General features: G+C 32.5%; 1 protein-coding gene across 1 annotated transcript in view; it reads left to right on the forward strand.

The window, feature by feature from the left end:
* LOC144571959 (NDR1/HIN1-like protein 2) overlaps positions 1-13,154 on the forward strand; it is a 36,854-nt gene extending 23,700 nt beyond the window's left edge. Inside the window, exon 2 of the mRNA XM_078321355.1 lies at positions 12,979-13,154. Within this exon, the coding sequence (XP_078177481.1) occupies positions 12,979-12,994 (16 nt within the window). The 3' untranslated portion in view covers positions 12,995-13,154. The remainder of the gene's footprint in view (positions 1-12,978) is intronic.
* The last annotated feature ends 533 nt before the right edge of the window (positions 13,155-13,687 follow it).

Here is a 13,687-nt window from a genome sequence, read left to right on the forward strand (position 1 = left end):
GTTTGGGTCCTGATATGAGCAAGGTCAACATGATGTATTTGCGTTTCATACATAACCAAGGCGGAAGATTATAAATGCATAATAGAACCGGCCAACTGCTATGCTTGCTGCTCATGCTACTGTGCGGATTTATTCCATCTGCACTCAGCCCAAGCTTTAGATTTCTAGGGTCACGTCCGAATTCGGGAAACTCTCTGTCAATATTTCTCCACTGAGGAGAATCAGCGGGGTGCCGTAATTTTCCATCTTTTTTCCGGTTATCTGCATGCCAACGCACTAATTTTGCATCTTTAGCATTTGAGAACAAACGTTTCAATCTCGGTTTCACGGGGAGGTACCACAATGCTTTTGCCGGAGGTCCTTTATTCGGGTTACAATAATCACTTTTATCGCTGGTTATCTGCTTTGGTTTGTAACGTGATACACCACATTTTGGACACTCGTGAAGATCTTTATACTCATTTCGATATAATATACAATCATTTGGACACGCGTGTATTCTTTGAACTTCCAAATCCACTGGGCACAATATTTTCTTCGCTTCATAAACATTAGGTGGTATCTCGTTCCCATCCGGAAGCATTTCTTTCAAAATTTGTAATAACTCGGTAAAACTTCTATCACTCCAACCGTTAGATGCTTTAAGGTTATATAATTTTAATACACCTTTCAATTTTGAAAATTTCGAACAACCAGGATACAATTCCTTATTAGAATCTTCGTACAAATTCTCAAATAAACAATATTGCTTATCATTATCAAAATCCTCTTCTAAATCACGTAACATTTGATCAAAATTATCACACCTATCTACCACCATATCATCATTTTCTTCGGTATGGTATTCCTGATGCTGGGTACGAGTGCCTATGTCGGTTTCCAATCCCCGGAGATTATTCCCGTCATTATCACCGGTATGGTAATCCTGATGCTCAGTACCAGTACCTATGCCGGTTGACAAACTCTCACCGTGCCATAACCAACACTTATATCCTTGCTTGAATCCACGACGGATTAAATGGTTCTTCACTTGGGTCGGGTTGGAAATTTTTTGACCATTGTTACAATCACGACAAGGACACGACATGAGTGCACTCCCTTTGCTCGCCATATCTTCCATAGCAACTCTGATAAATTCCTCGACACCTGTCATATATTCATCAGATAGACGTGATGCTTCGTACATCCAACTGCGGTCCATCTGCAATTATAATAAAACACAATTAATTAAGAACAAGGTTGGGGTACTCAATTCTGTTCACAATAGGGCTTACATAGGGCCGGGTTACCATCCTATCCCACTCTTTGAATACTTTGTCTCAGTAGTGACCACATGTTAGTCGTGTTTTAGCATTTAAGAAAATTTCGGCAGCATTTCCCCTTAGTTCCCCGAGTACTCGGGGAACTAAGGGGAAATGCTGCCGAAATTTTCTTAAATGCTAAAACACGACTAACATGTGACCACATCCTAAATGAGACAAATTATTCAAAGAGTAGTCCCAAAATGGGGACTATTCAAAATTAATCCCTAATGGATTAATTTTGAACGGGTATCATGACCTAAAGGCATTAATCATGCGGTTTTGGCTCATAATACAATACTCTAGCTAAATATCTAATATAAATACATCTATGTACGTACTCTAGCTATCAAAATACACATTCATGCATGCACAAAACTAATTAAACATGAGTTATTTGCATGTTGTACTTACAACTTTTTTAGATGCCGTACCGAGTGAGATGAAGATCGCTGCACCAAATCTCTCAACAATAGCCAATCTACAAAATTAATCCGGAAAATCGAAACCTAATTAAGAGATGTACATATAGCATATATCCTACAAGTTGAAATAAAAAAAAATGCTCATATAGCATATATATAGCAAACTCAAAAGTGTGTGCATGCAAATCTTGAAATAAGAAGAGGTATTCAAACTTGTAAAGAAAATCTCAACATATAAAGAATATATAGGTCATATATAGCTAATATATTTCCTCATAAATTAGACATATAGCATGTGCATCCAAATATCCGCATTTAAAGGAAAACTTGAAATGATAAGAGGTATTCAAACTTAAAAGCTTGTGGAACCAATAAAAGAGCTAAATCAAAATTTATAAGGTTTAGATTTTGAGCGAGGATCATAACCCACTTGTATAGGCCGGATTTAGGGTTTAGGGTTTAGGGTTTAGGGCTCCATTAGTATCAAATTTGAGAAAAGAGATGACCAAAATGTACCTGAGAAAAAGAGCTGAGATAGCTGAGTATTAGCAGGGCGAAATAGCTGTTGCGTTAATTAAGAGAGGCGAGACCTAGGAAGAGAGACGAGTTTCTGACAAAAATCGAACTGAATTCAGCCTTATATGCACTATTAGGATCAGTTGTTAGAAATAAAACCGATCCTGATACTATCAGGATCGGTTCTTATAAAAACTGATCCTAATAGTTGACTATTAGGATCGGTTTTATTTAAGAACTGATCCTGATAGGTTCTGGATAATTTGTAAAATTTATAACATTAACATCTGGATCGGTTTTATGCATTATAACCGATCCAGATATCTTCTGGATCGGTTTTAGGCACTATAACCGATCCAGATACCTTCTGGATCGGTTTTATTCATTATAACCGATCCAGATACCTTCTGGATCGGTTTTATTCATTATAACCGATCCAGATAGTATCTGGATCGGTTATTATCAACAAAACCGATCCTAATAAAAATTCAGCAATTGTTCTTTATGAAAAAAATAATAGATATTTTTTTTAAGAAACTAGAAAGATATAATTTTTTTTTAATTCCATAGAATAAACATATGAACCAAGAGGTGTACGGTCGTGATAATACAATCACAATGCAAAGGAATTCGCCAGTCATTTCCATTAAGGACTGAAAGAGGGGACAAGTGGGTGGTTCTTCCCTTTTGGTGCCAGTAGGATTTACCGAGAGAAATATGAAGATACATACTTTAATAAAAAAAAAGTTGTGTAAAAAGTTAGTTGAAGGATCATCAAAGAAAGGGGAAGAGATGGATGAAGGATCTTCGGAGTCAGATGAAGAACCAAATGAATAGTCAGACTGAAAAATGTTGATTATTTGAATTTTGGATGACTGTAGCTCTGAAAAAGGTTGATTCTTTGAATATACTTACATTCCATTTGTATAACTAATATGTTTATTCAAGGAATAAAAAAATAATTACCTTTCTAATTTATTAAAAAATATGTATTACTATCAGGATCGGTTCTAACCAAAAACCGATCCTAATAGTTGGAACTATTAGGATCAGTTTTTAGTTAGAACCGATCCTGATACTATCAGGATCTGTTTTTAATAAAAACCGATCCAAATGATTAAACTATCAGGATCAGTTCCCACAAAAAACCGATCCTAATAGTAATAAATTAGGATCAGTTATTATGAAAAACCGATCTAAATAGTTTTTAGGATCGGTTTTGTTAAATAAACCGATCCAGATACTTATTAGGATTGGTTGTCCCATATAACCGATCCAGATAGGCCGATCCTGATTCCAGTTTTTCCACTAGTGCTTCAACCTGAACCTGTTAATCACTAAACCATGTAATTCTTATGCATAACATGTTAATTATGATCCCTGCTATTGTAATTTGGAATTAGGAAATATTTTTCTAATGAAAGACTTTTTGTTCATTTGTGATAGACAAATAAGTTGTTACTAGCATTTTAAAATTTGTGTCTTAATAGGTTTTGAAGAACTTGAGTGAAATACTGAAGGTGAGTATGGCAAGCTATTCTTATGTTGTGAAGACCACTATTATATATGAGCTAATTTAGTCAATCTAGAATTATAGCTTTTTATGACCTTCATAATTTCAAGAAGGTCAACAAAACTTATGCATAATGCAAGTTATCAAAAAATGAATCAGGGACTTTACTCCAATATCTACATAAACAGCACTCCAACTTCGTTATTAAATTCACAGTAACGGTTCTGCCTTTTGAATTCTTATTTAACTTATTTGAGAAATGTGAAACAACAAAGCTACTCATTATTAAAAATTGTAGATATATTTTTAATAGTGTATAGAGACTATATATTAAATTTACATATAGATAGAATTCATGGTGAGTGACTGATTTAATTCGGTTTTTGCATCTTAGTTTTTTTTGCCCCTAAAGAGTTTAGAAACTTTATTCCCATTGCATTTTTTCTTTAAAAATAAAAATAAAAAACAGTGATGGACGTTCAAACAGGAGGTGGAAAGGTGGCAGGAAGAGAGATTGAAGGAACTGAAGAAATTAACACCAATGAAAAGTGGATTAGTTGAAAAATCAGTGGTTAAATTAGAAAAAGACTGCCTTACAGAGAAGATCAACTGGTTGAGCTCCGCTTAGCTTTGATTGAATAATCCCTCCAGTTCGAACACCTCCAGCCCAGACAAGACCTTACAAGAGGTATGTAGTATGTAGTTCTTATTGGAGAACTTGATATTCAAAAGAAGAAAAAAATTGAAGTTTTAAATATTTTTCTTTCAAAAAGATTCTCATGCGTTTTTGGTTTTGAAATAGAGAAAAAATAAATGCACGAGCAGTTATCAAGGCAAATTCATGCCGTTTCCGAGCCAATGGCCACTTGCCAGGGGTTCAAATGGAGAGAAACAATAAGAGGAGTTTGATTATTTATACAGTTTATTTCCATCTATACAATTTATTTGATTATTTTTTTCACTGTGTTAATTTATTCTTCATATTGTTCTTGCAGAATATTGAAATCAGATAATACAGAGATGTTTGTGGGTGTTGTGCTGAAGGTATTAATATAAATTAGCCACTATTATGCATTAATTTTACTTATGGTAGCTGTCTACATCAAATATTGCCCTCCAATTATTATGGCTAGATATTTTATGGCTACATAATTATTTTCGTGCATTGTTAATTGATATTAGGATACTTGTCTATTTGGAATGAACTCATGTTACAGCTAATTTTTTTTTTTTTTGTTATGAAATGAAAAGTCTAAGCTTAATTGTCCAGCAAACTAAGACATAAATAATAGAATAAACAATACATAAAAAATAGCACTTTGTCAAGTTAACATTCTCCATACGCTTTTACACAGGTTGTAAAGTAGCTTTTAAAGACTTTTGTGATGTCTTCTTTAAATCTCTCAAGTTGTTATCTATTTGTATAGATTCTTAATTTTCTGTAGGTGGCATCGACTTTTGATACACTTATTTTAAGAGAATCATATGGGCAGCACAGTGGATTAGCCCACACTTATTTTAAGAGAATCTTCTTTAAATTCACAGGTAACCAAAACTAATCGGCTGCCACAAAATATACTTAAGCTTATATGAGGAGGTATATGCAAGTTATTTATTGTTTTATACACATATGTTAATTGTCTTTTCCTCTGGTATGGAGAACTCGGTTATTTTTCAGTAAAATTTAATTTGATTTTCGGTTATAAAACAATTGGGCTGAACTCAGTTATGCTTCAGTTATTTTTTATGTACTAGAAAATGACTTGCTCGTCCAACAAGATACCACAACAATCAGTAAAAATTTATTATTTATGTATTGTTTATGCTATTTTTCCAGTCTATTGCAAATCAAATGTTTCTACAGTTCAAGTATGGTTAATTTTTCATGGTTTTAGTTTCCCTTTACACAACTTCCAACTTTAAGAATGCTGTAAGAATAACGTACATTAATTTTACTGTTCGTCATTTTTTCCTTCTATTATCTTTCAACCAAAAAGAAAAAAAAATGAAAAACCCTCGAACACGGAAAATGAACAGTACTTAGATATTGAATCATATGCCTCTGATATTCGAATTAATCTAATTTACTTCGAATTTGCAAAATGGCTTTGGCTGTGTTGAATCTTTATCAGTTAGACTAACTTTCTTTGCTTTACAAAAATTAATATATGAAGTTTTTTGTACAACATGCTATCTTAATGTCTTACTATACTATAGACATATAGTCAAATTCAACAATGTTTTTCTAGACATTAGAAACCCACATGCAGTTACATCAAGATTAGTCAATCCACAGCTCAAGGAGCCGGCCCATATCCCTGACTTAACATGAAAGGTATCGTCCTTACTTTTGGGCTTTCCATTGCTTTCAGTGCTTGATGTAAGATACCAAATTCAAATTTTGTCTGGTCAGATCTATTGTTGTGTGTCAGAGTTGAATGGAATTGCAGCAAAACTGCTGTCAATTTTGTTACTTGAAATGGAAGAATTAAGCTTTGCTTCACAAGATACATTTGCAAAGAGATCCATATTATGACTTTATCTAACTTCAATAAAATCTGTGTATCTATGATGATCATGTTATTTTTACATCATCTCATGTCATTTTGATTTGGAATTGAAGATATATAATAGCAGATAAGTGTGTTATGATGGTTTTTTTTACCACTGTTACCAGTTTAGTACCAACCAACTTTCGTCATATGGTACGGCATACCAGTACCATTTTGTCCTCAGTCATCCGGTATGGGGTACCAGTAAATCAAAGTGCACATCAATAGATACACACTCGGTGTTGCATACAGTAGGCTCGACTTTTGCTATTGAGATTGGATCTACCACTATTGAAATGCATCTTCTAATATTTGTTTGTAAAGAGCAATAACAGGTTTTATTAATTGTGTAGGAACATTGCTGCTGGAGGAGAATATCCAACATAATATCAGCAATTTATCTATACTTCTAATGAAATTTTCAGATTTGGCTACAATGGTGTAGGCTGCATATGATTGATGATTTTGTTGGATTATGTATATGCAGTAAGGAGTCCACCTTTAATGTTACACAACCTTGATCAAAGAAGAAAAAAACAAGCATTATTTATATTTTTTTCCTTCTGTAAATTGGTTTCATTTTGCCGAAGCAACGCGAGGCTTACCTCTAGTTAACATATATAACTTGTCCGTCTCCGGCTCTCAGCTATTATAATAATTTGTTTCATGATCATCAATGAAGAGGACAGACAAAAAGGGACCACCAAGGTGCAAGTTGCAATAATTTTAGAATCTTAGCTACATGTTTTTACATTGATAGAATCATAATTGCTAAATATTTTTATTTTATTTTTTATTTTATTTTACATTGAGATATTCCCTTTCAGCATCTTTTTTCTCATAAAAAATATGAGTAGGCATATTGACACTGTTGGGGTTTCACGGTGCTGTAACCAAAATCCGTTTAGGTTTAAGGTGCGGAATGACCGTAGAACAAAAATTTCTACGGCCAACTTAAGCTCAGGATTAAACGGGGTATGTCAGGAAACTTTTGAAGGCGGTCCACCTTCAGTATTCCTTTGGCATCAAAACCCAATTTAATCATTTTACAGATCTACTCCATGATTGATTTCTAAAACTTTAATCTACTTACAAATTAAATAAATTAATATAACATATTTATACCTTGTTTCCAAATCACAGTTGGAATGCAGACCGAGCGAGTAGAGCCTCACCAGGGAAGGAATCGACTTGGAACGGAGCATCAGACGTCTGATGCCTCTATCGGTTATCCACCAGGACTAACCGGAGAGCGGTTTATTTCTTCTGCCAGAAATACCGTAAACCGCGGAATTATGCAAAAACACTATTCACGGGGAAAAGACGAAAACCCGTAAACACGAATTTTCGGTTGCTCAGTTTCATCAATATGCAAAACTGACATACCACGAAATTCGGTAAAACACTATTCATCGATCCCGTAAATATACTCCACAACAACCCGCAAGATTATACGTCAACTACGTATAACTTTCTTTTCTCAACCGAAATAATATTTGGGAGAGAAACCGAGAAAGAGAGAAAATGCCGATCCGTTTCGACACGAAACGGTATGAGTGAATTAGCAAATTTTCTCTCTACCCCTCCACCCCTATTTATAGTGTTTAAGGTCGGTTGCAAAAGACCAAAATGCCCTCCAAGTTCGGCCTATTTACAAGGTATGCCATTGACACCTTATCCTTTTATATGTGAAATGACCAAAATACCCCTTCCACACCCTTCCACACTCTTCTCCATGTTTCTACACATGCAAGGTGGCATAGGTGTGAAATAACCATTTTGCCCTTGTGGATAGGATTGATGACATGTTATCTGGATAGGATCAATGACATGTCATGCGGATAAGGACGAATCTGAAAAGACCCGAATGCCCTCGGCCCGAACACAAATAATATTCGTATAATTATTCTGAACAATTATATATATATTTTTCTTGCGGTTTGTTGTTTCGGTAATTTATACAACGTGTCCTGCACATTTATAAATTAACCGGTTAACTTTTATACAACGTGTCACACACGTTTATAAATTAACCAATGTTTTTGCTTGTTATTATTACATAACATTTACAATTTAATTATAACACGTATAATTAATTATAACCATCTTACTATTGATCATAACCAATTTATAATCAATCACAATAAGATTCTCCGATTAACTCCTATATGGTGTGACCCAATAGGATCTGTGTTATGTTGGTAAATAGAGTTAAAACTGTTTTAACTTCTATAATCAAGGGTGGCATCTGGCAACACATCATGACCATCCAATTACACAGATGATGCTGTACTGTACAATATCACGATGCTAACTGAATCTTTTCTTGATCTTGAGCAGATTATCAAATATAATTACTCTTGTAATTTATGACTGCTTTTTACGGACAGCGGTAGATAACAATCACACATACATATTTCTCAGTGGGAACGATAAATACCTTATACTGTAGAACCTGACACTGAATGAAAACATAAATGACACGAACACAATTCTATTTAATGTTTCATTCGGGGTCTGTCAAATACCATGTTCCTAGAACATGTATCTATGTGATTAAAATGACATCTCGTGTCAGGTGGTTTGTAAAACTTAACCATCTTTTAATCCACATACTAACCTTATCGTGGTAATTAGTGTTCCTGCTAATTACCTTGGTCAGTGACTTTTTAAGAGTATATATTATCTATATTATGGAGTTTCACAATTTCAGTCATGAACTCGAAATGTTCCATAAATTCAATAATACTCAAGGCAACAAAATGATATATAAATAAACATTCAATTCATGAACAAAGATTTATGATAAATTATCGTATTATTGACTTCTAGATTATTACACTAACAGACACCACACACATTTATATTAACATAATCTTTTACAAAAAATGAATGCATAGACAATTTTAACTCTATTTAAATATCTTTCTAACTGCTATATTTTTCCACAATGTAATTAATACAGTGACTATTTATTAATTATTTGATTTCCATGATTGCTAAATAATTTTTCTATTTTATTTTACATTGAGGTATTTCTTTTCGGCATATTTTTTCTCATAGAAATATGGGTAGATATATTGACACCGCAGATCTTTCTAGAAATTGAATTTCTTTATTCTTTATATGCTAATTAAATTTGAGTTTAAATCCTGTCCGTCTGTTATAATTTAACACAAGCTTTAAAGTTGTTGCGTAAATTCCAATCAAGCTCGTATTTTTCTGCCCGATCCATTTTTGAACAAACTAAAAAATTAAGTAAAAAAAAAAATTACTCTTCTGACAAGCCGATTAAATAACTACCTAACTGAAAGAATCCTTCAACCCCCCTCTTTTAGTTAGATTCTTTTCATTATAATGTAGGATAGGATAGTTCATTCATAAAATAGCATTAACAGGGACGGATCTAGAATTTTCGTGTGTGTGTGGGGGGGGGGGGGGGGGGCAAAAAATGTAAAATTTGGTCTCCAAACACATATTAATATGGAGAACAAGATGAACAGTTCAGATCGATCGTTAGAATTTTAAAAACTCGAATATTGAGCCATAGCACTGTAGCCCTCTATGCTCTAGATAATATGTACAAAATAAGGTGGGATGTCGCGCGGTCGTCAGAGATAAAATCACATTAGGGTTGAACGTGGGAACCAAGTAATATGTACAAAATATTCGCTAAAAAGAATTAATATGTACACAATAAGATGACTAAGCTAGGTAGTCGTCTATTGGAGCCCATTTTCTTCACTATATAAGAAGATTTATAGAAGGATCTTGGATGTTTTTAATTTAAATGGATTTTTTTTTTAAACTTTAATATTTTTAAATTACATGAATTTGCTCATAGACTTGGAATATAAAAGAGGGGATTAATTTGCGGCTATTTTTATTAATATCCTTAAAAAAAATTAATAATGCCCCTACATTGAATTTCTTGTTAAAAATGCCCCCAATCGCCAGGCCCACGGGCGGCCCAAAACACAAGCGGACCGCCCGTCCCACTGGCGGGTCACTTCAACTAGCGGGGCGCCCCTGGCAGCGGTTCACTGTTCACTTTTTTTTTTTTTTTAGAAAGATCTTAGTATTTTGATTTGAATAATTTTGTGAAAAAAAAGTTTTCTTATTTAGAGTGTATGCCAAAAAATAAAATATTTGATATATTTACGAAGTGATGTCGTAAATCTTTATAACTTTGATTTTTTTTTTTTTTTGGTGAACTTTGATTTTATTTGTTAGTTGGATATCACAAGTCTAAATATAACACTAATTAAGGACTTGGCCTTTATTCTGGTTTTTATAATATATGTATATTATACACATATACATATACACATATACACCTATAAACATATACACACATATACACATATACACATATAAACATATAAACATATAAACATATACACATATACACATATACACATATACACATATACACATATAAACATATATACAATTTTTTTTTTTATAAACTCATTTATTTATAATATATGTATATATGTATATATATGTGTGTGTGTGTATATATTATAAATATATACATACACATATATTATATATATAATATACATATATTATATATATAATATACATATATTATATATATAATATACATATATTATATATATAATATACATATATTATATATATAATATACATATATATACATGTAGAGTAAGGCTACGCTACTTCATGAATTAAACGGAGCACTAGTGGAGCGCCCGTGGGATGGGCGGTTCTCTAGTTTTGAAGTTCAAATAGCCGATCCAAACCGTTAGATGTTTAATCTATATTAAAATGTGCTTGGAAACCAAATTTTACATTTTTTTTGAATTTTTTTACTATTTATTAAGATGGTTTGAAAATCGCTGTTTTTTAATGCCTACCGTCGAACGAAAACTTAAACTGAATTTTTGAGACCCTAAACGATATTTTTTTTGAAATTCTAATGCTTCCGATACAACGATGCCCGGTGTTGGTGTTCCACCGGGGCAAAACGGGCCCGTCCCATTCTTCCCTTTCCGAAAAGTGCTCATACGCGTAAATCCGAGTTTCCTAGCCAAAGTTATGGCTATTTAAAGTTTTTTCAAAAATTAAACTTTGAAAATTCACCGACTGACAAATAAAATAAAAGTTCACAAAAAAAAAACATCAAAGTTATAAAGATTTACGACATCACTTCGTAAATATATCAAATATTTTATTTTTTGACATACACTCTAAATAAGAAAACTTTTTTTTTTCACAAAATTATTCAAATCAAAATACTAAGATCTCTCTAAATAAAAAAAAGTGAACAGTGAACCGCCCGTGCCAGGGGCGCCCCGCCAGTTGAAGTGACCCGCCAGTGGGATGGGCGGTCCGCTTGTGTTTTGGGCCGCCCGTGGGCCTGGCGGTTGGGACATTTTTAACAAGAAATTTAATGTAGGGGCATTATTAATTTTTTTTTTAAGGATATTAATAAAAATGGCCGATTAATTTGATACTTTTGAAAACACTAAAAAGTTTATAATTTTAAAATTCAGCACTTAGAATCTATATTTTATCAACATCATATACTTGATAATAATAAATCTAAAATAAATTTGATCATTCAACTAATAGTTTTAAATTTATAAAGATTTATATTTCTGACATCTATTTTTTTAAAATATTTGTAATTTGAGATAAAGGTATTAAAATTATTAATTAAAATATTATCAATCAATCTTACTGTCAAAAATCTAAATCTCTTATTAAGACGTTGTATCCTAATCCTTTATATATAAAATAATAATAATAATATCCTTGGCAATTAGCCAATAAGCTAATGACCGTGGAGCGAAGGAACAGATTAGATTCTCTGGCAACGATGAGGCAACTGTGCATGTGGAATGACGAGCCTCGTGAGGTCAATGTCAGAGGTGGGGCCGGTATGTCTGTCCTCTGCACCGTTACCGGACCATACACAAGCGGCAGTTGGGTCGTATATTTTCTGGGCCTACTACTGGCCCATTTAGTACACTCCAGGACAATTAGTGACTGAACTATGGAGATTAATATGTTCATGGCATCTTTCAAAAATTTATTCAAACTTTACGGCGAAATATATATATATATATATATATATATATATTTCCCTCCACAGTATTTTGGTGGAAATTTTTTATCTCTAGAAATTTTAAAAAAAGGAAGAGAAAGAAATAAAAAGAGTACACTGTATTTTAGATTGGTAGAAAGATCCGTAGAATTCTTACCGATTCAAACTTAGTTATCTTTTTTTTAATCTAATACATAGATAGATATCATTCTTATATTAGATTTCTGGTAAAAGAAAAGTTTTTCAAATAATAGATGAAATATTTCTATTATATATAGATTTTAAGATACTGTATCTGTTTTTTGTAAAAACCTTTTATACTTTGTTAGAAAAAAATTAAAGGAAAAAAAATACAAGGTGGTTTAGATCGGTAGAATTTCTACTGATCTTTCTACCAATTAAAAATATAATGTACTATTTATGTTTCTCTCTCTTTCTTTTTCTTAGTTTCTACAGAAAAAATTTCCTATTTTGGCTGTCCCCTTTGCTAAAATTTAATGAGAGGACCTAACTCTAGTTCTGTTCATCAAATTATTAGTTTGATTTTTTTTTTTTTTGCTTAACATGATATTTGTTATATTTGGTGTCAATGTAGGTTCAGTATCAACTAAAAGTCTCTCAAAGAAAGCTCGTGAACTACTTGCTTTTATTAAATTAAATGTGTAGTGATTGACAAGTGAATGCAGAAGAAGAATGAAATGAATGACAGCTGGTGCATTGGAGAATTAATCCAAGATTGGTATGATCAACATTTCCAATTCTTACTTTTTTGAAGAATTTGTCATATAGGTTGATGTAAACAAATTGATTTTTTTTGTTTATTATAATAAAGATGTGTTTATGCTATTCTTTACAAAACAATATATATAAAATCAGATCAGTTGGACAAAAAAAAAGCAAGTAATTTGTAACCTTGATGTCAAATACCAAAGTGAGAAAATGAAGAATGATCTAATTTGTAATTTGTAATTAATTAGCAGCAGCTTATTTAATAACTTATTGAATTTAAACATATTGATTAACACTGCTAGAATTTGTATTACTAGCATCGGTAAAAAAAAATGTCCATATGCAATTGACATTAATTCCATAGATCTCTATGCAAATGAGGCAGATGTAGTTGAGTTCCATGCTAATAAGTAATGACTATCATCAGTGTAGTAATGTTCGGTCTATTCGGCTGAATATTCGGTCAAATATTTCTATTCAGTTGCAATATGAATAGAAAATCTATATTCGGTCCGAATATGCGGTTTAGAGCATATTACCGGTTTAAAGTATATTAACAATGATTTATACCACAT

The sequence above is a fragment of the Carex rostrata genome, chromosome 19, assembly GCF_964058835.1.
Source record: "Carex rostrata chromosome 19, lpCarRost1.2, whole genome shotgun sequence".
Taxonomy (NCBI): domain Eukaryota; kingdom Viridiplantae; phylum Streptophyta; class Magnoliopsida; order Poales; family Cyperaceae; genus Carex; species Carex rostrata.